Raw genomic sequence first — 26637 nt, 5'->3', positions numbered from 1 at the left:
ACAGCCTCTATTTGGCCTGAATCCACCTTATTTTTCACCAAGCTTTTCTTCCACAATTCTTCCCAACCATTCCTCAAGTATACTTGCAAAGATCTTACTAGGAACACTCAGTAGGAAAATACCTCTAATTCTCACATTCAGTTTTATTTCCCTTTATATATATATATATATGGGTACCACGAGAGTTCTATTGTCTACAAAGTTAGCCTAGTGGCTTTGCTCTTCACAACCATATGCCTAGGGAAGGAGTGTCCCAGGTTCAATTCCCGTTGCAGACGTGAAAAGCTAAAGGATCTTCCTCAGCCATAGCCAAGTTAGCCAGTCTTGGGCCTGGAAAGCAGGGATTTTTCCGCTAGTTTATCTTGGGTTTTTCATCCTGCACACAGGTTTACAGCCAGGAATACTTAGAGGCATAGGGGTAACCATCCTATCCTCGAACTTTGGTTACAAAATCCAAGCATACTTGGAAGTTTGTGGGGCTTAAAGGCCTGTTAAAGCCATTGGGATAGGATGATAGCTCTGCTCCAGTTATCAGGAATTTGTCCCTCTGTCTAGGCATTCTGAACTATGCAGTGCATCCACTGTAAGACTTTTATACAACCATACTTCAGCATTTCTGGTCGAATATCATCTAAATCAGCTGCCCTTGGCTTTTTCTACTTCAAGTATGGATATGTATTTCTGACTACATGTCTAGTCAGTGTTTTTTTTTTTTTTTACCACTGTGCTGTCATCACTGCTTGTTTCGTTTAGCAATTTTTCGAAGTAATTACTCCATACTTCCAGGATATCTTTTTCTACCGTTTTCATGACACCTTTATCACTTCTAATTCCTTTAACTGCAGTCTTTCCTCCATTTCTACGCTTCTTCAACAATCTCCAGAGTATTTTTGCCACCTTCTTGATATTTATTTTCTATGTTCTTGCCAAAGTTCCTCCCATGACTTTTGTTTAGCTAGTTTTACAGTGTTTGTATATCTTACATATAACTCTGTATTCTCTAAAATCACTAGCTGACTTATTTGCCAGGAACTTTTGATATGCTTTCTTCTTTTCCATCACTGCCTCTAACTTCCTGTGTCCACCATGGAGTTTTGATTTTTCTATCCTTGCAGACAATCTCACCACATGCCTCTCTGGCTGAATCAATCAGGGTTTTCTTCAGGGCTTGCTACTGAATCTCCAAGGTTTGGCCTGTTCTCAAACTCTTTCATTTTTTCTTCAATAATCTGTGTATTTTAGTACAGTCCATCTGAGAGCTGCTCAACTTTTATTCTCTTTAAAACTTTCTTACATGTTATTCTTTTCAATATGAAATTCAATTTTATCCTGCTCAAGACTAAATAGTGATCACTTTCAATTTCAAATCCTCTGTACACTCTGGTGTTCTGCACCAGGGAGAAAACATCACTATCAACAATAACATAGTCAATGAGACTTTTCTTATTCTTTGCCACTTCTCTCCATGTGAATTTGTGCAACATTTTTATGTTGGAACATGGTGTTAGTAATAACCAGTCCATGTTCTGAGCAATGGCAAATCCAACAGGTATTTGCCATTATTATTATTATTAGCTTTGCTCTTTTCTCCAAATTTTCCCAAAATATTTTTGTATGATCTGACAATCATTTCCTACTCTGCTATTTAGATCCCCAACAATGACCAACTTTTCCTTTTTCATTGTGTCAGTTGCTTTCTCTAAAGCCTGAAAAAATTCCTCCACTCTTGATATTTGCCCACATCACTCTACTAGACTGCCTGCTATTCAAGAAGATTAGCCTCATATTTATTGTTGAATACTATGGCTACTCCTTCTTTTCCTTGATTGTCATTTCTTAAATATAGCATTTTGTATTTATTGCTCAGAAAGATCTCACCAGTTTGTCTTTTTTGTTTCAGTCACCCCTATTATGTCGATCTGGTACTTATTTAATTCCTCAGCTAGCTCCATTTCTTTGCCATTCAGGCGTCTTATGTTGATAGTACTGATCTTTAACCTCTGGTGACGTTGAGTTGGGGTGTACTTTCAGATTTGTTCCAGTAGCTGACTTTTCGCTGTTCGCCCTGGTTCCCTGGCGAAAACAACGGGGCCTTGTTTAACTGGGCAACATCCCAGCTGCCATGAAATTTGTCATGCTGTACCATCATTTCATATCTTGGTTTAAGCCAATAAGAATACAATTTGTTCGGCTATATTCCAAATTGCCAGCCCATCCTCGTTCGTTCAGTATCTAGGCAAATACCCAACAGGATGCACCACGAGAAGGTGAGGATTGGACATTAGGTCAGAAGCCCTGGTCAGTTTTCCACATTCCTTTAAAGGCTATGTGGAGGTGTCCTCTCAGTTATATAACTTAAGCACCCTGCAGAAATAAGTCTGACTGTCCAATTCCTCATTCTGATATTTTCTGCCATCGATAGAGATGAACCTCTTATTTAGTTGAATACTTTAGCTACCCCTTCTTTTCCCTAATTGTTATTGTTTGAATACAAGAATTTGTATTTGTTACTCAGAAAGATATCACCAGTTTTTGTCTTTTTTGTTTCAGGCAATCCTATTATGCTAGTCACTAACATCCAATTCTTCTGCTAGTTCTTCTTTGTCATTGAGACTTCTTATATTTGTTCCAGTACCAATTCATAGTACCAATCTTGAACTCTGAAGTTGAGTTGGGATGTGTTTCAGGATTTGTTGCAGTAGCTGACTTTTCACTGTTTGCCCTCATTCCCTGTCAGGAACAATGGGGGCATTATTTTAACTGGGTGATGCCCCTGTCAGCATGAAAGGTTGTCTTGTTTTGCCCTCATTTTGCTCTCTGGTTTAATCCAGTTCTTCCAAATTGCCAGCTCATCCTCTTTCGTTCAGTATACAGCTAGATACCTCACAGGGTGCATCACAAGAAAGTGAGGATTGAAAATTGGGTCAGAAGCCCTGGTTGGTTTTCTGCATTACTTTAAAGGATATATAAATCTTTGACCCTCAAGCATCCCTTATTGTTATATGAAATTGGTGGAGAGGTAGTTGCCAATTCAGAGAAGCAATGTCCCTGAAAGTATCTCAAGAAATGACAACGCTTAAACCAAGTACCTATGATAAAGGGATTGAAGGGAGTCTATGAGAAGAAAGGTCATCTTATAAGCAGATTGACCTCTTCTCAATATCAGTGAGAACTTTTATAAAGGTCCTGAGTACTTCATCCCAAATGCCAGAACAGTACTCCAAAGTTGGATAGAAACTTCTATTCCAGTAGCAGCCATCTTAGTATAACAGAGAGAGAGAGAGTAATAATAAGCTCTACCAAATTAAGCATAAAATTAAATTATGGAAGTCTTGTCTGCACAATATTCAAACAGAGGAAGTTGTTTTTGCTCAGCTTTTCATAGATCATAATTAGATATTTTATCTCTTCCCATTGAGGGATACATACAGGTGAGTAAGTTATGTAATGGTAGATTAACTATCAGTAATATTATTTTATACCCTCTATGAAGTCAGCAGACTCATCATGGGAGGTTCATTCAAATGACAACATATTTATCATATCGATGGTAATGTGTTCCATTCACTGACAATTCTCCATGTAAAAAAATCTACTCCTCACACCCCTCTTCACCACACTTACATAACTTCCAGAGATTACCTCAGGTTCTTCCCCTCTGACCTTCTACTCTTTTTATAATCTGATAAAATCCTCTCACTAACTTAAATATCTCTATCATTCTCTTTCTCATGGCCAGCATTTCAAAGGCCTGATATTGTCTTGGTCACTAACCTCTGGAGCCACTCCAATGTCTCCACATCATATTGAAAACCAAGTGACCAGTGCCTTATACAGTGGCACAGTGACTTCCTTATCCCCACATGTTAGAGTACTTATCATAGCATGTACAGCCTTTACCACACTAGCAATATCCCATCTGAACTTCAGTCCAGTCTACTGTCAATCATCACTCCCAAATCTCTAATCTCATCCTTTTTTCCTGCAGTATGGTACCATCAATATAGTACACACCCTTGCATTTCTGAACTTCAAAATGCAACACATTGCACTTATTGATATTAAAATTACAACCCCCCCACTCTTTGTCTATTCAAATCTTCCTAAAAGGGAATTAACATCAGCAGTGCTGCTTTTAATTCTTTCCAACTTTGCATCATCAGCATAAGATCCCCAGTCAGTCAACATGATATTGTAAAAATCTGTGTGGTGATATGTCATCCATTCTTACAGCCTTATTAACATCTAACCCAACCAACATCTGATTCATCTCTGATTCATTCACTTCCAATTTCCTAATACTTGCCTCTCTTCTTACCAGTCTCTCTTGCCTCTCATTTAAACTGGTGTAAATGATTGCATAGCATCATTTACACCAGTGTGATTTATTCTGATAAAGTGCTCATTCAATAATTTTACTATACCCTTTGCAGCTGTTAGTCTGCTGCCATGACTATCCACCAATGTTAATCTTCCACTGATAATTATTCTTTCTCTTTCTTGCCATTTAGAAAAATTCCCTTGAGTTAATCTTGGCTTGACCAGCCAATCTCCCTTCATGCCGCACCTTTCTTTCTTTCTTGACCATGCTTGTCACCTTTCTAACCTGCACTTTATACTCTTCATGGATCCGATCACCACCAACTGCCTTTTACCTTCTCCATAACATATTCTTTTCCAGCACAGCTTGCTTGATTTCACTCTTACTCTATTTACTGTTTAACCCTTATGCAGCTATACGTTGCTTTTGTCAAATTTTGCTTTGTGAGTTTCCATGCATTGTACATTTATCAACTTACGTATCCAACGTACTGATGCTGACTACAGAGTTTTCTATAATCACCTGCTTTATACTTCTCATGTATCCCTTTTTGGTAGTAACCTTTTCTTATTTCATCACTTCCCAAAAAAGTACCTCCTGATCGCTCTCTCGCCAACCGGCAACAGTGTCATCACTTCATTAATAACTGCATCTTATTAAGTTATCACCAAATCCAAAACATTAATGCCTGTAGTTGCTTCAAGCATCTGCTGCTTAAGATATTTTTCTTGACATCGCACGGATTCAAAATCTGTGGATGCACTATTGACTTCTACACTTTGCAGACACAATTCCTCTACAAACCTTAACAGAATTCCTCCCCCTCCTCTTTTCTTTCATATTTCTATCCTTCCAGAAAATTATTTATCTTTCTAATTCTGTTTCTGACTTGTATCCTCCTCACACAACCAAGTTTCACTTATTCCAATTATCTTTGGGCATACTGACAATGCAACAAACTCATCTCTCTTGTTTCGAATACTCCTTACATTTGTGTATAAACATAATAATTCCCGTGTGTTTGAGGCCATTCTACGAGCATTCTATATTCTAGCTGCTATACCACACCACTCTATTTGGTCTGACCACCCTGTTTCCATGATCCTGACTCTGATTTGCATTCCTACCTGTCTCACTCTCACCTTTATGCATTCCATCATCTTGTGCCGCAACCACAGCAGTGTTTCAATTTGATACATTTTTTGGTCTGTCAACTTGTGGGGAACAAAGCGCGAATTCAATTTACGAAGGCTCTTGGTCAAAATGTTGTGCATAGTTGATTTTTTTTTTTTTTTTTAATCCCAAATTCATCTTCAATCAATCTCACGAATAGTTTGGGTTTTCTTTGATGAAATCATGCACTTTTTGGGTGTTAACTTCGCTCAGTCCAGTTTTTGGACAGTTCTGGGTTTTCATCGTCCTCAAGTGTCTCACGACCACTGTCACTTAAAGCACTCATAGACTTCGTGATAAGTATTCATCACCATATGCTTTTTGAAGCATTTGATGTGGTTTTTTTTAAACTTACCAAGTTCAACACAAAAGTCAATCGCAGCTCTGTGTGAAACTCGCTTTCTGACTTCATCAAAACACGCACTGCCACTCTTGGCACTATAACTTGGCTTCTAATGACACAGATATCATAAACATAAATAGACACTGCACTAATGAAGGTTGCATCTTTCAACAACAGGTGGTGCCATTAGTTTCTTCTATTTTTGAGATATTTGGTTTCTTTTTGGACAGAGGTTGTATATACATATCTTTTTCTCGCTTCTAACATCTGTGGATAATAATGAGGCCAAATGAACTCTTTCCATTTCTGTCTGTCCCTGGAGAATCAGAACAATTCTGTCCAGTTTGATATTGCTTGTTGTGATTTGGTTTTCAGGTCCTCTTTTATTTTGTCTATCCATCTAATTCTGGGACGTCCTTTGGATCTTTTACCTTCTATCGTTGTACATAGGGCTTTAGTTGGTAACCTTTCTGTCTCCATTCTGGTCACATGACCGAACCATCAGTCTTCTTTCTTGGTGTGAGTAACAATAAATTGTGAAATATATAGAGCATTGTCTGCAGTGGGAGGAAGCTGTTCAGTGATTGGGTTAACTTTAATGAATCACCTTAAGACAGAGCATTGGGGAATACCTTGTTTTAGATGATATGGTCGAAATAGTGTACTTCCCACTCTAGCTTGGAAAGTTTTCCTGGACAGTAAGTTTTTAATAAATACAGGAAAGTGTCCTTTGAGACCCTGGTTATAGAAGCATTTTTGTGCCATATCTCCAGGTCTGGGGAGGGAGGAATTAGGTAGAAAGTCTTAGTCATTGCATAAGTAGGATGGTTATAGACCAAGAAATGAATTGTTATGCTTATTTATGAATGCCAGGAGTATTTATAAGGGATATAAAATTACATTGATTCGGTTTATGCACCTGAAAAAAGGCCTTTGATAGACTTCCACATGATAAGGTAGCAGCTAAACTGAAATAGATGGTCTAATAAGTTGGATAGCTGATTGGCTGTCAGACAGGTTCCAACAAGTTGTATATGGAGCAGTGGTTTCCCCTCATCTGTTTTAGTACTATTATTGTTTAATTTGTACATTAATGATATTGGACAGGCTTAACTAAAAATGTAGGATTAGAAAGAACTGTGAGAAACTGGAGCAGTTAATGTGAATGATCACAAGGAATTTTATGATATTAAGCTTTGTGACATTAAGTGTGCAGTGAACTGTGTGAAGACTGTATTTCAGATAACTGACCAATGCCTGAGTTTGTATGACTGTATTATCAGAAGAGCTAAAGTGTTCGTAATATCTTAATTAGTGATTTGAACTTATGTGTATAATTTGTGATCTTAAATTAAATGTTTGTTTTGTTAATCTAAAGTTGTATTTTGCCTGAATCTCTTTTACTGCACCATTCATAAAATATTCGAACCAAAGCGGGTGAATAAAATAAGTTAAGTATACTCGGCCAGTATATATAATAACAACATATAAGGGAAAGGTGGTTAAGAGTTGGTTTATCTTCAATTCTTGAACTAATTTCAGATATAAAGTGGCGCAGTCTTTAAATATAAATTTTTTTATATTTGAATTAGAAATCAACTTGCAACCTATTAACTAGTTAAGAACATCATAATAACCATATATCGGATCCAAAGTATAGATTGAGAAGAAGTAGGATCCAACACTAGAATCATAACACAATGGATTATAGCAATAATGAGGAGGAGACTGACGTATAGAAGCAAAAAGGTTATCGTTCCCTTGTATAAAACTTTAATCAGGCCACATGGATATTCAGATTTGGTTGCCTGGTTTTCAGGAGATGATGTATTGGAGAAGGTCTACTAAGTCAGTGTCTGGTCAATTGAATGCCAGATTGAGAAGAGACTGAGAGAATGCAAGTTATAGAGCTTTGTAAATAGAAGAATCAGTTAGTTGTTACAAGATTAACGAGGAGCAGATTTTTCATAGAGTAGAAGGAAGCAAGTGTAGAACTAGGGACCATTCATTGAAGCTCTATAAAGGAGGATGTGACTTAGGGAATAAAAAGCAGGGTCTTTGCAATGCTGTTGGTTGGTGAATGGAATGTGCATAGCCTGAGCATGTGATGAGTGTAGAAACTGGGTTTAAGCCACAGTTTCATGATCTTTTCCCAAACCTCCTTCTGTGAGGTGTTTGATGTCATGGTGGTCAGATAGTAATTTTTTTTTTAATCATACAATACAAAAAAAAGTTCTTTGGCTTAAAAAGGGTAAACGAAAATTTGGATTTTTGAAAATTTAAAGTACAGGTTTTCAAATTTTTCCTATCAAATTAATTGAACAATCATGTCAGTGACCATTCATTTATTTCATTATAAAAATGATATATTTAATTTTGTTTTTAACTTTTTCTTATAGGTAAACACACCAAATAAAGAAAGTGAACCTCCAGCAAAGAAAACCAAATCTAGTATGTATTCTTATTTTTTTTTATGCTGATTAATATTAAAAATATGCACATAAAAATTCCAGCCACTGCATTTCAGTGGCTGGAATGGAAAGGATTGAAAAGAACTGTGAGAAATGGAGCAGATGTTATGACTTTGGAAGAGGGGACCTGAACAGACTATGTAAGTGGGCAAATCAGTGGGGCTTTTAGTTTACTGTTGGAAAGAATTCAAATTTGTTGGACAAGGTATATAATTATGTGATGCCATTAATTATATACACAGAGTATATAATTAATAGCGAAATTTTGAAGGTGATAGATGAAATGAGATATATCGCAGTTGATAGTGGACAGAGATTTGAAATTTAGGAGTCGCATTGCTAGAATCATAACACAATGGATTATAACAATAATGAGGAGGAGACTGACGTGTAGAAGCAAAAAAGTTATCATTCCCTTGTATAAAATTTTAATCAGGCCACATATGGAGTACTGTAAGCAGATTTGATTGCCTGGTTATGATCTGGCTATTTTTTCTGATGTACCACGGATGTAAGGTATGGTGATGGCATTTTTGTGGTCCTTCTGAATGGGGAAGGATTTGATTATTTTTTTAATCCTGTAGCCATTGGTAAGGAAGGTGTTGTTTGAGTTCAGTTGAAAGGACAGTTTCACTGGAACAAAGATTGTGGACTCTTATTGGTTGGAGTTTTAATGCCATATTGCTAGGGGAAGGTGGGGGGTTGTGAACGCGTTTACCTGTATGAGTAGGTTTTTTTTATATACAGAGAAAGAAAAGTTACCATTAGGAAGGCATGTTACTAAGGTGTCCAGGAAGGGTAAACTGTTATTATTTTCCTTTTCCATCATAAACTGAATTCTTAGATGTAGAGTATTGAGGTGACTGAGAAAGGAATCTAATGTGTCTGGGCCATGAGGCCAATTAGGAGACACATCACCAAAATTGTGAAGACAACACAAAGGCTTCTGGGAATGATGTGGAGGACATTGACGTGTAGAAGTAGGGAGATTCTTGTTCCATTGTATACGGCTTTGATTTGACCACACATGGACTATTGTTCCCAGATTTGGTCACCTGGTTTTCAGAAGGATGAAGAGATGTTGGAGAGGGTCCAAAGGCGAATGACTAAGGTAGTTTCTGATTTCTGGAATGTTGAGTATGAGGAAAGATTGAGAAGATGTAATTTGCAGAGTCTGGTGGACAGGAAGAAGAGGGGAGATATGATAGAGACCTACAAGTTGGTAAGAGGTTGTTATAGGATCGATGCTGGAGATGTTCTACAGAAAATAGTGGGAGATCAGGGGATAACCAGCACTCATCCCTGGAAATTGTATAACGTTACAACTCAAATAAAGACTATGTATTGCTTATTATAATACCCCATTGACACCATACATCTGTAACGTTTTGAATAGCTTCTCTTGTAGCACCTTGTCATATACCTTTTCAAGATCTACAAAACTTAAATATAGATCTTTGTTATATTTCCATGTTTTCTCAACTATTTGTCATAAAGTGAAAATCTGATCCTGACAGCCTCTATTTGGTCTGAATCCAGCTTGTTCTTCACCAAGCTTCCCTCTCACAATCCTTCTCAACCGTTTCTCAAGTATACTTGTATAAATATTATCAGGAACATTCAGTGGGGAATGCCTCTGTAATTCTCACATTCAGTTTTATTTACCTTTTTTATATATGGGTACAGTGAGAGCTCTACTCCAATCATCTGGAATTCATCCCTCCCCCACTCTCCAGGCATTCTGGACTATGCATTGCAGCCATGTTAGACTTTTATACCTCCATACTTGAGCATTTCTGGTCGAATATCATCTACTGCAGCTACTTTTCCCCATTTCAGGCTTTTGATAGCTTTTTCTGTTTCGAGTATGGATATGTATTCCTGAATACATGTCTGGCACAGTATTTTTTTACCACTGCGCTATCAATGATTGTTTCATTTAGCAATTTTCCGCAGTAATTACTCCATACATCAAGGATATCTTTTCCTCCAGTTTTCATGTCACCTTTATCATCTCTAATTCTTTTTATAGTACTCTTTCCTGCATTTATGAGCCTTCAACAACCTCCAGAATATCTTGCCACTTTCTTGATATTTATTTTCTGTTCTTACCAAAGTCTTCCCATGACTTGTTTAGCTTTCTTACATTTTGTTACATTTCTGTCAAATAAATCAGCTTGTGCTCTAAGAGCACAAACTGACTTATTTGCCAGGAACATTTGATATGCTTTCTTCTTTTCCTTCACTGCCTCTTTAATGTCCTCTATCCACCATGGAGTTCTGATTTTTCTATCCTTGCAGACAACCTAACTACATGCCTCTGGCTGAATCAGTCAATGTTTTCTTCAGAGCTTGACCCTAAATCTTTGATTCCTGTTCTCAAACTCTTTCATTTTTTTTCTTGAATAATGTTTGTATATTTCAATCCACAGTTTTCACATCTGAAAACTGCTCAACTTTTATATGCTTACAACTTTCTTACATGTTATTCTTTTCAATATAAAATTAAATTTTATCCTGCTCAAGACTAAATAGTGATCACTTTCAATTTCGAATCTTCTGTACACTCTGTGTCCTGCACATTGAGAAACTTCACTATCAACAATAACATAGTCAATGAGACTTTTCTTATTCCTTGCCTCTCGATGTGAATTTGTGCACATTTTTATGTTGGAACATGGTGTTAGTAATACTCAGTCCATATCCTGAGCAGAAATCTAACAAGTTTTTGCCACTATTATTAGCTTTGCTCTTTTCTCCAAATTTTCCCAAAATATTTTTGTATGTCTGACAATCATTTCCTACTCTGTTATTTAGATCCCCAACAAAGACTAACTTTTCCTTTCTCATTGCATCAGTTGCTTTCTCTAAAGTCTTAAAAAAATTCCTCCACTTCTACCCTAGTAGAACCTTCCGTCAGACCATATTCATAAATAAGTCTCATTGTCCAGTTCCCCATTCTCATATTTGCCCACATTACTCTACTTGAAACTGCCTGCCATTCAAGAAGATTAGCCTCGTATTTAGTGTTGAATACTATGGCTATTCCTCCCTTTTCTTGATTGTCATTGCCTGAATATAACATTTTGTATTTATAGCTCAGAAAGAACTCTCCAGTTTTTTTTGTTTTTTTTTTTGTCACTCCTATTATATTGATCTGGTACTTATCTAATTCCTCAGCTAGCTCTGTTTCTTTGCCATTCAGGCTTCTTATGTTGATAATACCGATCTTGTACTCCAATAGCTGACTTGTTGCTGTTTGCCGTGGTTCTCTGGTAAAAACAATGGGAGGGGCAGTGCCTTATTTAACTAGGTGATCTCTCAGCTGGCATGAAATTCTGTCTTGTTGTATCATCATTTAATATTGTAGTTTAAGCCAATGGGAATATAACAAAGATCTATATTTAAGTTTTGTAGATCTTGAAAAGGTATATGACAAGGTGCTACAAGAGAAGCTATTCAAAACGTTACAGATGTATGGTGTCAATGGGGTATTATAATAAGCAATACATAGTCTTTATTTGAGTTGTAACGTTATACAATTTCCAGGGATGAGTGCTGGTTATCCCCTGATCTCCCACTATTTTCTGTAGAACATCTCCAGCATGGATCCTATAACAACCTCTTACCAACTTGTAGGTCTCTATCATATCTCCCCTCTTCTTCCTGTCCACCAGACTCTGCAAATTACATCTTCTCAATCTTTCCTCATACTCAACATTCCAGAAATCAGAAACTACCTTAGTCATTCGCCTTTGGACCCTCTCCAACATCTCTTCATCCTTCTGAAAACCAGGTGACCAAATCTGGGAACAATAGTCCATGTGTGGTCAAATCAAAGCCGTATACAATGGAACAAGAATCTCCCTACTTCTACACGTCAATGTCCTCCACATCATTCCCAGAAGCCTTTGTGTTGTCTTCACAATTTTGGTGATGTGTCTCCTAATTGGCCTCATGGCCCAGACACATTAGATTCCTTTCTCAGTCACCTCAATACTCTGCATCTAAGAATTCAGTTTATGATGGAAAAGGAAAATAACAGTTTACCCTTCCTGGACACCTTAATAACATGCCTTCCTAATGGTAACTTTTCTTTCTCTGTATATAAAAAAAACCTACTCATACAGGTAAACGCGTTCACAACCCCCCACCTTCCCCCAGCAATATGGCATTAAAACTCCAACCAATAAGAGTCCACAATCTTGGTTCCGTTTAAGACATTTAAGAGAGAATTTCCCTACTGACACAATGAAAAAGTAAAAGTAGGTTCTTGTTGGGATCTAAATAGCAGAGTAGGAAATGATTGTCAGACATACAAAAATATTTTTGGAAAATTTGCAAAGAATATTTTTGGAGAAAAGAGCAAAGCCAATAAAAATGGCAAATACCTGTTGGATTTCTGTTCAAGACATGGATTGATTATTACTAACACCATGTTCCAACATAAAAAATGTGCACAAATTCACATGGAGAGAAGAGGCAAGGAATAAGAAAACTGTTATTGTTGATAGTGATGTTTTCCCCCTGGTGCACGACACCAAAGGCAGCAGGAGTAGGTGATATTCAAACAGAAATGCTGAAGTATTGCGCTGCATATTTCAGAGAGCCTGGACAGAGGGAAGAATTCCCAATGATTGGAGTAGAGCAGTAATGGTACCCATATATAAAAAGGGAAATAAAACTGAATGTGAGAATTACAGAGGTATTTCCCTACTGAGTATTTCTGGCAAGATCTATGCAAGCATGGTTGAGAAGAATTGTTGAAGAAAAGCTTGGTGAAGAACAAGCTGGATTCAGGCCAAATAGAGGCTGTCAGGATCAGATCTTCACTTTACGACAAATAGTTGAGAAAGCATAGGAATGTAACAAAGATCTGTATTTAAGTTTTTTCGATCTGGAAAAGGCAACGACAAGATGCCAAGAGAGAAGCATATTCAATATGCTACAGTTATGTGGTGTCAATGTATTATATCAAACAATACTTAGTCTGTATTTGAGTTGTAAGTCAGCAATTAGAATTGAAGTACAGGAAGATGGTTTAATGTTAAATCTGGTGTGAGACAAGGATGTACATTATCCCCTCTGTTATTCATTATCTATATCGATCACGATATTAAAGAAAGTGGTATTAAACATATCAGAATTGGAGATGTTAATGTCAGCTCTTTGCTTTATGCGGATGATGTCATACTTCTAAATAAATCCGCTACAAGTCTGCAAGAGTCCCTGACTAAATTGAATAGCTGTTGTGATAGATATGGTATGAAGGCCAGCAATAAAAAGACGAAGGCAATGAAAATAGGTAGAATCATTGAAAATGTCAACTGTGTTGTGAATGGAGAACCTGTTGAAGAAGTAAAACATTTCATCTACTTAGGCACGATTTTTACTGAAGATGATAAATTAAATATAGAAATAGACAACAGAATCAGCAAAGCTGGTATGGTGGGAAGTCAATTGAATAAATTCATATGGAATAAGAGAGAAATTAGTCGGAACACTAAATTAGCTGTATACAAGACAGTGTTCAAACCAGTTTTTACTTAAGTATCTGAGAGCTGGGTCAGAAGTAAAATACTTGACCAAAGACTAGAGACTGCAGATATAAGAGTCCAGAGATGGATTATAGGCGTGAACAGATGGCATCAATGGCAATATCATAGTAAAAACGAGGATATTAGGAAAGAACTTTACATTGTCGGCATCCAGGAATGCATTACCAGAGCTAATCTCAGGTGGTATGGTCACTTAAACTGAATGGGCGAGGAAAGATTAGTAAAACAAGTGTTCTCTGCGAGGTTGGCAGGAAATCGAAGAGGAAGACCAAGATATAGGTGGATTGATATGGTACAATGTGCCTTAGATGAAAGAAATATAAGATCTGATAATGATAATATTGGAGTCTTGACAAGTAACAGACTGATTTGGAGGAAAATTGTAGATAGGAAGTTAGTAATGATGTAAAATCTTCATGTAGTGCTATCATATCGTGTACACCCCTTCAGGGTACATGTCAGAAATTTGATAATTTTTTTGCTATACATATATTAGGAGTAATCATATATGTATACAAACGTATTGGTTTTGATTAATAAATTTTATATATAAATGTTCATAGTGATATTATTTTTATAAATAACCACATGTATAGATGTACGTGTGCTTATGACAAAAAAGATATATAGCAATCCCTGGTTTAGGGAGCCTATTGCGTTCTTTAAAACAGGCGCAGTATTCGAAAACACATTAATCGAATATAATAACCTATGGAAAAAGTATAATTCGTTCTTCAAAATTCTTTTTTGAACCTTAATTTTTTTTATAAATAAATTAAGGTTTGTCTCAGGGCCTAGTTAAAGTAAAATCATGAAGCTGAAAGACTATAAAACATATTCAGAATATAAATTTTATTATTCTACTTAACAAAGAATTGAGCTAACGTAGATTAACGGGCATTTTGTTTCTTTTTTTCTTACAACTGACTGTATGGCCCTATTGCCTCTTCTACTCTTCATAAAATTTTACTGCTTCTCTATTCATCAGGGTCAGCCTCTATATTGCTGACTTAAAAACTTCGCTTGTACGAAAAATATTATACTGGCGATTGTCATAATCCACTTCCAGGCAATTTTTATGACCGATCATAAACAGCAGTATTCTCTTTTCCAAATGTCGAAAGGTTTTGATGTGTAAAAATTAACGATACACAAATGTTATTAGACGTTGTGGGTACGAGCTTTTCGACATATTCTCGAATATTATTCTCCTCAGAATATATCCACTGTAAAATATTTATTTATAAAAAATGCTTGAAAAACTAAAATGACAAATTCCAGGAACTTCTCACGGAACACAGTTTGGGAAACCCTGGTATACAGTGTACATGGAAGTAGTGTAGTCATCATCATCATCAAATTCCTGCCATGTACCCTCAAGGGGTGTACAGGATATGATAGTACTACATGAGAAAAATTACATCATTATTAATTTCCTATCTACAATTTTCCTCCAAATCAGTCTGTTACTTGTCAGCACTCCAATATTATCAGATCTTTATTTCTATCATGTAGAGCACTTTGTACCGTATCAATCCACCTATATCTTGGTCTTCCTCTCGGTCGTTTTCCTGCCAACCTGGCAGAGAACACTTGTTTTGCTAATCTTTCCTCGCCCATTCTGTTTAAGTGACCATACCACCTGAGATTAGCTCTGCTAACGCATTCCTGGATGTTGACAATGTCAAGTTCTTTCCAAATATCCTCGTTTTTAATATGATACTGCCATTGATGCCATCTGTTCACACCTATAATCTTTCTCAGGACTCTCATATCTGAAGTCTCTAGTCTTTGGTCAAGTGTTTTACTTCTGACCCAGCTGTCAGATCCATAAGTTAAAACTGGTTTGAACACTGTCTTGTATACAGCTAATTTAGTGTTCTGACTAATTTCTCTCTTATTCCATATGAATTTATTCAATTGACTTCCCACCATACCAGCTTTGCTGATTCTGTTGTCTATTTCTATATTTAATTTACCATCTTCAGTAAAAATCGTGCCTAAATAGCTGAAATGTTTTACTTGTTCCACAGGTTCTCCATTCACAACACAGTTGACATTTTCAATGATTCTGCCTATTTTCATTGTCTTTGTCTTTTTATTGCTGACCTTCATACCATATCTATTACAAGAGCTATTCAATTTAGTCAGAGAATCTTGCAGACTTGTAGCGGATTTATTTAGAAGTATAACATCATCCGCATGAAGCAAAGAGCTGACATTAACATCTCCAATTTTGATATCATGTTTAATACCACTTTCCTTCATAATGTGACCCATATAGATAATGAGTAACAGAGGGGATAATGTACATCCTTGTCTCACACCAGATTTAACATTAAACCATCTTCCTTTACTTCAATTCTAACTGCTGACTTACAACTCAAATAAAGACTAAGTATTGCTTGATATAATGTCCCATTGATACCATATAACTGCAGCGTATTGAATAGCTTCTCTCTTGGCACCTTGTCATATGCCTTTTCCAGATCGACAAAACTTAAATACAGATCTTTGTTATATTCCCATGCTTTCTCGACTATTTGTCGTAAAGTGAAGATCTGATCCTGACAGCCTCTATTTGGCCTGAATCCAGCTTGTTCTTCACCAAGCTTTTCTTCCACAATTCTTCTCAACCGTTTCTCAAGTATACTTGCATAGATCTTCAGGAACACTCAGTAGGGAAATACCTCTGTAATTCTCACATGCAGTTTTATTTCCCTTTTTATATATGGGTACTATGAGAGCTCTACTCCAATCATCGGGAATTCGTACTTCTGTCCAAGCTTTCTGAACTATGCAGTGCAGCCACTGTAAGACTCTTATACCACCATACTTCAGCATTTCTGGTCGAATATCATCTACTCCTGCTGCCTTTCCACATTTCAAGCCTTTGATGGCTTTTTCTACTTCAAGTATGGATATGTATTTCTGACTGCATGCCTGGTCAGTGTTTTTTACCACTGCACTGTCATCACTGATTGTTTCATTTAGCAGTTTTTCAAAGTAATTACTCCATACTTCAAGGATATCTTTTTCTCCTGCTTTCATTTCACCTTTATCATCTCTAATTCCTTTTACAGCACTCTTTCCTCCATTCCTAAGCTTCTTCAACAACCTCCAGAATATTTTGCCACCTTCTTGATATTTATTTTCTATATTCTTGCCAAAGTCCTCCCATGACTTTTGTTTAGCTAGTTTTACACACTGTTTAGCTTTCTTACATTTGTCTCTGTATTCTATAAGAGTAAAAGCTGACTTATTTGCCAGGAACATTTGATATGCTTTCTTCTTTTCCTTCACTGCCTCTTTAACTTCCTGTGTCCACCAGGGAGTTCTGATTTTTTTATCCTTGCACACAACCTCACCACATGCCTCTCTGGCAGAATCAATCAATGTTTCCTTCAGAGTTTGCCACTGAATCTCCAAGGTTTGATTCCTGTTCTCAAACTCTTTCATTTTCTTTTCAATAATATTTCTGTATTTTAGTCTACAGTTCACATCTGAGAGCTGCTCAACTTTTATTCGCTTTAAAACTTTCTTACATGTTATTCTTTTCAATATGAAATTCAATTTTATCCTGCTCAAGACAAAATAGTGATCACTTCCAATTTCAAATCCTCTGTACACTCTGGTGTCCTGCACCAGGGAGAAAACATCACTATCAACAATAACATAGTCAATGAGACTTTTCTTATTCCTAGCCTCTTCTCTCCATGTGAATTTGTGCACATTTTTATGTTGGAACATGGTGTTAGTAATAACCAGTCCATGTCCTGAGCAGAAATCCAACAGATATATGCCATTATTATTAGCTTTGCTCTTTTCTCCAAATTTTCCCAAAATATTTTTGTATGTCTCGCAATCATTTCCTACTCTACTATTTAGATCCCCAACAAGGACCAACTTTTCCTTTTTCCTTGTGTCAGTTGCTTTTTCTAAAGCCTCAAAAAATTCCTCCACTTCTACCTTAGTAGAACCTTCTGTGGGACCATATGCACAAATAAGTCTCATTGTCCAAGTAGTGTAGTATGCCATTAAAAATAACTTTGTAAAATGTTTTAAATCGGTAACTAAATTATTTCATTCTGGTGAGTGATTTTTTAAAATAGATGTATAGACAGAAAATTTTTAAAATCTGTAACATTTATTTTTAAGATGTATATAGGTGCACTAATCGAATTTGGGTATCGAAAAAAATGTCTTGCTAATTACTGCATAGAGTCATTGTATATGGGCGCTTAAATTTTCTTAGCCTAGGGACGTCAGATACTTTCGCACCGGCCCTGCTCTTACTCCACACCTTTCCTCGCAAGATCCTGTTACTTCTATGGTATCATCAGCTTTCAAAAAATTTGTCATCCTTTTCCACTCAAGCAGGTACTTCTCATCTGACCATTTACTTATTCTGTATAAATCCCAATTCTAGCCAACCTTGGAATACCCCTCTCATGTTTGGGGTGGGGTACCTAAGACCTCCTTAAAAATTCTTGATGCTGTTTTGAAGAGGCCGGTTTGATGTTTCTTCTACAGATATTTCTATGGCCACTGTTCAACAGAATTAGCATCCATTACACTTTGTTTCTGCCAGATGTGCAGAAACTCAAGCAACAGCTGGTCATTATCCCTTTACAGTTGAACCACATACTCATCAAACCTGCTATACCCAGTCATCATTCTGTCTATCTGTGGAACAATGATCCTCCCCTGTGAAGCATCTCCAAAGGACTACAACCTGTAGAAGTTTAAGAAGTATAACAGACTATTATGCTCCTGACTCCTTCATGCATGTGACATTTATTTGCTGGAGGCCCTTCTGCCTTTCTTGTGTGGGAGTAATATAAAAACAATATATATCCAATTTCGAAATTGTGAAGTGTAAAAATCCTGGCATAGTGCCAGGATTCATGTCGTGTCATCGGGTATCTTGCCGAGATAGTTAAGCATAACCTCTTTCCTTTCATGCTTCCACATTTTTTACATCAAATAGGTATCATATCATCCAAAAATCATCTTGGCATCATTTTTTTTCCTCCAACTTTGGTATAAATAAGAAAAGCAAACTATTTCCCATGATATGAAGAACAGCTCATCCTTTTGCCTTATCTTATGTTAAAAAAATAATCAGAGGAATCCTTGATAGTCCTGATAATACTTCCTTGTGCTTATTTTTCACAATAATTCTATATCGTCTTAACAGTCTTTCTTGCTTATTAAGCATCTTCCTATAGCATGCATGAAAGGAAACCTGTATTCAAAAAAAAAAAAAAAAAAAAGCTATCACCCATTTACTTACTTACTTACTATCCAAAATCATACTCCTGGGGTGGTAGTCAGCTACTTAGTAATCAGCAATATGGATTCCATATTCTCAATTCACAGCAGATTTCATAAGGTCACTCTTGACATTTCCAGGGCATTTTTAAATTCGTTTATGTTGATCTGATACACAAGAAATAGAAGAACATATAAGTACATCAGTGCTATGTGTCGGTACAGAACGAGAGTTGTGGAAGAAGTTTATTGTCATTTTTCTTCCCCAACTCTCATCTGTACCCACACATGGCACTGATGTGCATTTGGACGTACTATTAGTGTCCTTCTCACATTCATCACGAGTAGCGCACAAGTATTCCAAGCTTCAGGATCTTCCAGAATCAGTGCCTTTAAACTCTCATGTTCTTGGTATTCTTCATTGTGTAAGAACAATCGTGAACTTCATTGCTATCAAAATGTGGTCTTATGCAATTTCTTGCAAGAAAGTTGTCACTTTATTTCCTCTTGCCTGTGATAATACTCAGACAAGGTAATATTTCTCTATCTAGACTGAAGTATGTCCTTAGATATTCCTAGCACAAACACATAAATTACTCTACTGCTTAAGATAGTCACTATTTCCTACATGTACAGCTGCTACCACTATGGAAATATCCACCTGACTTTGGAATACTGTTTTCACATTTGTAGTGGTGCATAAAAAACCTTCCTTTTTTTAGAGAGGTTTTAATGCACCACTTCTCTTCTTCCTCTTTAATTCCTATCTCTATTCTTAGGAATAACTTTCTGTTCAACCTCTTACCCACACGTGGTTATAGAAGAACATTAGAATAGAACGGTAATAGAAGAATATAGGTTTTGCAAAAAAAAAAAAAAGCATGTATGTACATTTTAATTTTATTCATCACCAATTTCTTAATATGTATATCTTCAAGGAGTGTTCAGGTTACTCTGACAGCACTAAATGATTAAGTTTACATTATTATTAATCTCTTATGATTCCTCCAAATCAATCTATTACTTGTGAGTACTCCAATATTGTCATATTTAACATTTTGGGCTTCTAAGGCACTTCTGACAATCAATCCACATAGACCTTGGTCTTCTCTGTGTCTCTTTACTACTATCTTGGCATCATCAGACACCTGTTTTGCTAACCTTTCCTCATCAGAATGGTGGTACCACCTTAGATTACTGTGCTGACACCTTTTTGAATGCTTATAATGTCAAGTTTCTTTCTAATATCTTCATTTTTAATATGATTCTGCTATTGATGCTGTTGGTCCACTCTCGTAATTTTTCTCAGAACTTTCATATCTGTGATCTTTAGTCTTTGATTAAGCGCTTTCTTCATATAATTGTGATATATTGAAGAGAGTACAAAAGAGTGTTAAAAATTATATCTGGATTATGGAATATTGATTATAAAGACAGATTGAGAATTTATAGACTGCACACACTAGCAAACAGGAGAAAGAGGAACAATATGATTGAAACTTTCAAAATTCTGAAAGGGTCATACAGGATTTCAGTTGATGGAATTTTTCAATTTATTGAGGATGGGGTAAGGACAAGAGGGCATCCTTGGAAGCTGAGAATGAATGCCGCTAAGGGGGGGAGGGCTGGATTTTTCTCTCATAGGGTGGCGCATGATTTGAATGGATTGCCATGATGTTGTGTAAACAGTGTGAATGAATTCAAGAATAAGTATGATAGCTGGTACATGTAGTATGTGGTCTCCCTTGATGAGTCCCTATCTCATCAATAATAATAATAATATCAGCTGGCTACTCACCATACTAGCTTTGCTTATTCTGTTGTCTATTTCTAGATTTAACCTGCCATATTCACTAAAATATTTACTTGTTCTGTAGGATTCTCCATTGAGGATGCAGCTGAAGTTATATGAAGAAACAGAAATGTTTCTGCCTATTTTCATAGTTTTTTTATTTTTTTATTGCTGATTTTCATGCCAAATGTGTTACAGCTGTCATTCAATTTAGTTAGAGAATCCAGGAGATTGGAAGTTTTTTCACTTGGTTATACTATACATTAAAGATACCAAGAAATTATATACATGGTTTAATTCTTTATCCACGTGTAAGCGAACAAAGTTTGTTCCCGAAGTATTTTCAGGACTGGGGCAACTCGTGGTGAAGGTTATACTATAAATTAAAGATACCAAGAAATTATATACTTGGTTTAATCCTCTGGGTCTGACTTCCACTGAAGAGACCTCAATGAAGGTTGAAACCGGTCTGGGTAGTGACCCTTCCCATAATGGATAGCATTATACATGTCTGCAAGGAGATGTGCTTGTGCTCAAAAGCCTTTTTCCAGATGTACAAAACTAAAGTCATATTCCCACAATTTTTCAAATGTATAACAAAGAGAGGAAATCTGATCTTGGCAACCTCTATTTGGCCTGAACCCAGATTGTTCTTCTCTAAGTTTCTCTTCCACGATCATTCTACACCTCTCTCAAGTATGCTTGCAAAAATCTTACCTGAAACACTTAGAGAAATTTCTCTGTAATTTTCACATTCAGCTTCATTCCCTTTTTTAGATGGGTACTATGAGAGCAATACTTCAATCATCAGGAATTCGACCTTTTGTGACCAGGCCATCTGTATTATTTAGTGTAGCCACTGCAAAATTTTTTATACCTCCATACTCAAGCATTTCTGGTCAAATATTACTCCAGCTGCCTTACCACATTTCAAGTATTTGATGGCTTTTTCTACCTGAAGTATTAATATGTACTTATCTTTGCATTCCTCTTGAAAATTTTCTAGTATTATACATATCTCTCATTGCTTGGTTCATTTAACAGTTTTTCAAAGTAATTACCACCCCAGACATCCAGGATATTCTTATCTTCAATTTTCATGTCACCTTTATCATCTTTGATTCCTTTTTCAGTACTGTTTCCTCCATTTATAAGCTTCTGCAGTAGCCTCCAGAACATTTTGCCACCTTTCTGATATTTATTTTCCATACTCTTACCAGTCTTCCCATGATGTTTGTTAATTACTTTTACACATAGCTTAGCTCTCGTACATTTTTCTCTGTATTCTTTTAGGACATTTGCTGACTTATTTGCTAGGAACTTTTTGTATGCTTTCTTCTTTAACTTATGTTCACCATGGTATTCTTATTTTTCTAGCCTTGCTCATAATGTCATCACATAACTCCCTAGCTCAGGGGTTGGCAACGCAGTGCCTGCGGGTGCCAATGTGCTCGCAATGAATTTTTAGTGCGCCCTCAGAGAAATTATTGTAAACTGCTTTGGAGCTCGCAGCGGTAATTTTGCAGTGTAGATCGCAGTATATTTGAGAGATACGTTCATTACTAGTATGTGCTAAAATGCAAGAAAACATAATGAAAAACACTTCAAATATAATACATGATGATACAAATAAAGTGAATATTGAATCCAACATTATTTTATAGCCGAATATAGAAACTACAAGAGTTTCGTACTGAATATATAGAAACTTTTAGTTTTAGCGGTACAAGCCTAAGTAGTACCTTATGGGCAACTCGTAGTAAAATTGGAGCAAGCTCCAGACCTCTTTCCTTAGTATTTTCCATAAATGTAAAGTGCATCTTGCAGAGGTCAGCAACCTTTTTAATATGAAGAGCGCAATATAAGATTTGAAAATTACAGAGGGCTCATGACACAGGCTTAGAAATTCTATGATTAGTTATTTTTAAGAAAAATGAGATTTCAAATTTTAACATTATTTTATTTAACTTGCTTTTACAACATATTTTTATCACATATGAATGAATATAAAATACCATAAAAATAAAAAATGAATACAAAAAGAATATTCATGTTAATAATTAGCATGTATCTGTCAGATCAGATGCCTTGCTTTATCAATCATAATGGCAAATGTATTTGTTTATTATGCAATAATAGTTCTCGTAGAATAATAGTGTGGCTATTTCTAAAAAAAGTAATATAGAAAGACATTTCAAAACCATTCATGCCAATTGTAATTTTAAGTTTAATTATATTTAATTAAACTTAAATTTAATTAATTAATTTAGTTATATTTAAATCAGGAGCAGTCGGCAACACAGCAGTGCGAGCATCATGGCGCTCGCAGTATTGTGCACTTCATATTAGAGAGGTTGCCGACCTCTGCCCTAGCTGAATCAATTAATGTCTTCTTCTGAGACTTCAAAGTTTGGTTCTTGTTTTCAATTTATTTCATTTTTTCTTCAATAATGTTTGTCGAGTCTACAATTTACCTTTAAAAGCTACTCAACTTTAATTCTTTTTTAAAACTTTCTTACATACTATAAATTAAAGATACCAAGAAATTCAGTCGTAAGGTGAAGAGTTAGGCCATTGTCACACAGACATGAGGCTATAATTGCCGAGGATGATTACCACTTGGGATTTTCTTTTCAATGTGATATTCATTTTTATCCTGCTTTGTATTAAGTAATGGTCACTTTCAATTTCAAATCTTCTGTATGCTTTCAAATTGTATCCTGAACAAGCAGAAAGATGTCATTATCAACAATAACATAGTCAATGAGTCTTTTCGTATTTCTTGTGTCTTCTCTTCATGTGTACTTGTACACATCTTTATGTTGGAACATGGTGTTAGTAATGACTAGTCAATGGTAGAGTATTAATATATTTATAACATTTTATTGTGATATTTTCAGCATGGCACTAACATGACGAACAGTGGCGGCAATGGCTACGTTGTCCAGTGATTTGAATTTGTGGAATATTATTCAGTGCAGTATATGCAAAATGTATGCATCGAGAAAATTAAAGAAATATGTGGAAGGAAGTTGAAACTGCAGAGAGAATATGTATTAAGTGTTTTAAAAGTGAGTATCTGTTAATTGTGTGCTTAAATGTTAGTTATCCTTCGTAAGACAAAGAACAAAATTGAAAAACTGCAGAAGCGGCAAGAGTTAAGCAGGGCTGAAAAAAAAAAAAGAAGCAGTTGATCCAAAAGAATAATAAAGACCAACCAAGAAAAACAAGTAAAGGAGAAAATTATGTATGGACACTCAATAATTAGGGGAGTACTTAATTGAAAGTATGACAAAATCGTGTTTCCAGGGTGCATAATTCACGATATTAGCCATGCCATCCGGATGCAAAAAAGGTAAGTCGAAGGAAATGATTGTCTTGGTTGATTTGTAAGTCTTCTGCCATGCTACGACAGAGGCAAACTGAGGGGAATGCAGAAAAGGGCATCGATAGCTAATGAGTCTATACATAGATTGTGCAAAAGCAATTATGTAGAATTTGTGGTCTCTGTTGACAGAAAGAAGGATTTGTACAATGCCAGTGGACTACATCAGAATGGTTTGGTTTTAGATGTCTGGAGAGTGCTTTGTTTACTGAGCATGCTGATGTGCAAATTCAGGGGAAAGTGAAACAATCGGGGTGGAAGCAAGTGAGTTTGTGAAGGTAACCATGAAGCGAGTGAGTGTGAGAATGACCAAGTGAGGTGTGTGGGGGGGGGGGGGGAATAAAGTGATTTGGCATTTTTATATACTAATGCTAGAAGTATCAGGAATAAGGGGGGTGTTTTTTGGCATTGATTAGTGCAACCTTGCCAAAAGTTATAGGAATTAGTGAGACTTGGCTAACAGCAGATGATATAGTTACAAGGATTGAATGCGAAGGGTTTAGTATTTTCAGGGAAGATAGAGAAGATAGGATGGAGGTGGGGATTATTATTGATGATAGCAGATGAATTGCAACCAAAAAGAATAGGAGACAGGCAGGAGGGTGGCTGTTCATTTGAAGCAATCTGGTGTGAAATTACGACCAGTAAGAAAAAATATACAGTTGTTTATATCCTTTTCTGTACTAAGTTTAACATCTTTTTAATCACTAGCTAGATATGTTGGTTCTTTTCTTTGCTACAAACCAAGGAGCACAGAGGGTGGGGACCAGGAAATGTTTAGACAGTTGAGCTTGGCAGGTGCAAGAAGAATGATTGTTATGGGAGATTTTAACTACAGCAGTATAAATTGGGGAGAGGAAGATGCATGTAGCAATAAGGGAATGGAATTTCTAGAAATTTTGAGGGAGACAAATGTTTTAGGCAACATGTAATAGAGGGAACAAGAGGTTCAAGAGTTTGGATTTGGTCATAGCATCAGAAGAGTTGATAATAACTGAGATGACATCTCTCCCACTAGTTGGAGAGAGTGACCATGTGGTTTTGACTGTGAAGATGAATAGACATGCAGGAGTATCAAAGAGATGGGAACATATGCAGAATTATAAGGCAGGTAATTATAATAGTCTTAGACATCAATTTGGGGAAGTTTCATGGAGGGAGGAATTGGAAGGCTGGGATATCATTAGTGCTTTGGAAATTGTGAAGGAATATTTGTTAGCAGCAATAGTAAGCTGTATTCTACAAGTGAAGAAGAGGACACAATTTGGCATAAAGTGGATGACAAACAATATTAAACAGGAACTGCATGTGAAAAAGAAGCTATGGAAGAGATATAAGGAGACAGGTGAAGAGCAGATGCATGAAGAATATATGCACAGGTCAGGAGAGCGACTAATGTGGTAAGGAAGGCAAAACTGGAATATGAGAAGAGATTGGCCCTAATATCAAAAGAAAATCTTAGGGAATTTTTTAATTATGTGGCCAGTAGAAGGAGAAATGATTGTGGAAGAATGAGATTGTGGGATAAAAATGGGAATAGAGTGACTGATGCAGAAGACATAGTGGAATTGTTCAATGAACACTTTATTGGAGTATTTTTTTTTATCCTGGAAGAGTAAATTTTACTACTAGAGGGGATAGGCAGTTCGAGGTTTAGAGGTGCAGGAGGAGAGTGTTAAACTGTTGATGTGGTTACAGGGTTGACACTGGGAAGTTCTTTCACTTGGTTGAACAGCGCGAAGGAGTGATGACAAGGGGCCATTCCTGGAAGTTACAAAAGGAAACTGTGAGCAAGAGGGTGAGGAGTGGTTTCTTTGCATGGAGGGTGGTTGAACTGTAGAATGCATTGCCTGGTAGAGTGGTGAGAGCAAGAACAGTCAATTAGTTTAAGGAGTGGTATGATAGACTTTGTGTTTCCTAAGAGGGACTTCCCATGACGAGTTTTGTAGACTTTGTGTTTCCTAGGAAGGACCTCCCACGATGAGTTTTTTGACTCCTTGGAGGCCTAAATAATAATGATTATCATTTATGTGCTTATCTGCTGTGTTTTAATATTCCGAAGAAGATGCAACTTATAGTTACTGAAGTTATTTACAAACAATTCAAGATCCATTAAATCAACTTTTGTAGAGAATGTATAAAATGCACCTTTAAAAAAAAAAAAAAAAAAAAAAAAAAAAAAAAAAAAAAAAAATCCTGATTGTTTTACTTTCTTCTCAGTAATATGATTCATATTATTGTGGTAAATATTTCATCTGTATTTCTTTTATGTTCTTTCTAGTATATACAACTACCACCTTAACTCAAATTTTGTAATTTT

The 26637-nt window shown here is 36.2% G+C and overlaps 1 protein-coding gene across 5 annotated transcripts in view; it reads left to right on the top strand.

The window, feature by feature from the left end:
• LOC150104496 (exosome complex exonuclease RRP44-like) overlaps nt 1–26637 on the top strand; it is a 136742-nt gene that overhangs the window by 105498 nt on the left and 4607 nt on the right. For all 5 annotated transcript variants that reach the window (XM_090395672.1, XM_090395670.1, XM_090395667.1 and 2 more), the window contains one exon: nt 8237–8288. In XM_090395672.1, the coding sequence (XP_090251798.1) occupies nt 8237–8288 (52 nt within the window). The remainder of the gene's footprint in view (nt 1–8236; nt 8289–26637) is intronic.

Source organism: Typopeltis vanoorti, chromosome 7 (assembly GCF_054136105.1).
Source record: "Typopeltis vanoorti isolate ZY-2024b chromosome 7, IOZ_Tvanoo_1.0, whole genome shotgun sequence".
NCBI classification, from domain to species: domain Eukaryota; kingdom Metazoa; phylum Arthropoda; class Arachnida; order Uropygi; family Thelyphonidae; genus Typopeltis; species Typopeltis vanoorti.
The sequence above is the reverse complement of the archived record's forward strand: the minus strand, read 5'-3'. Positions and strand labels throughout refer to the sequence as shown.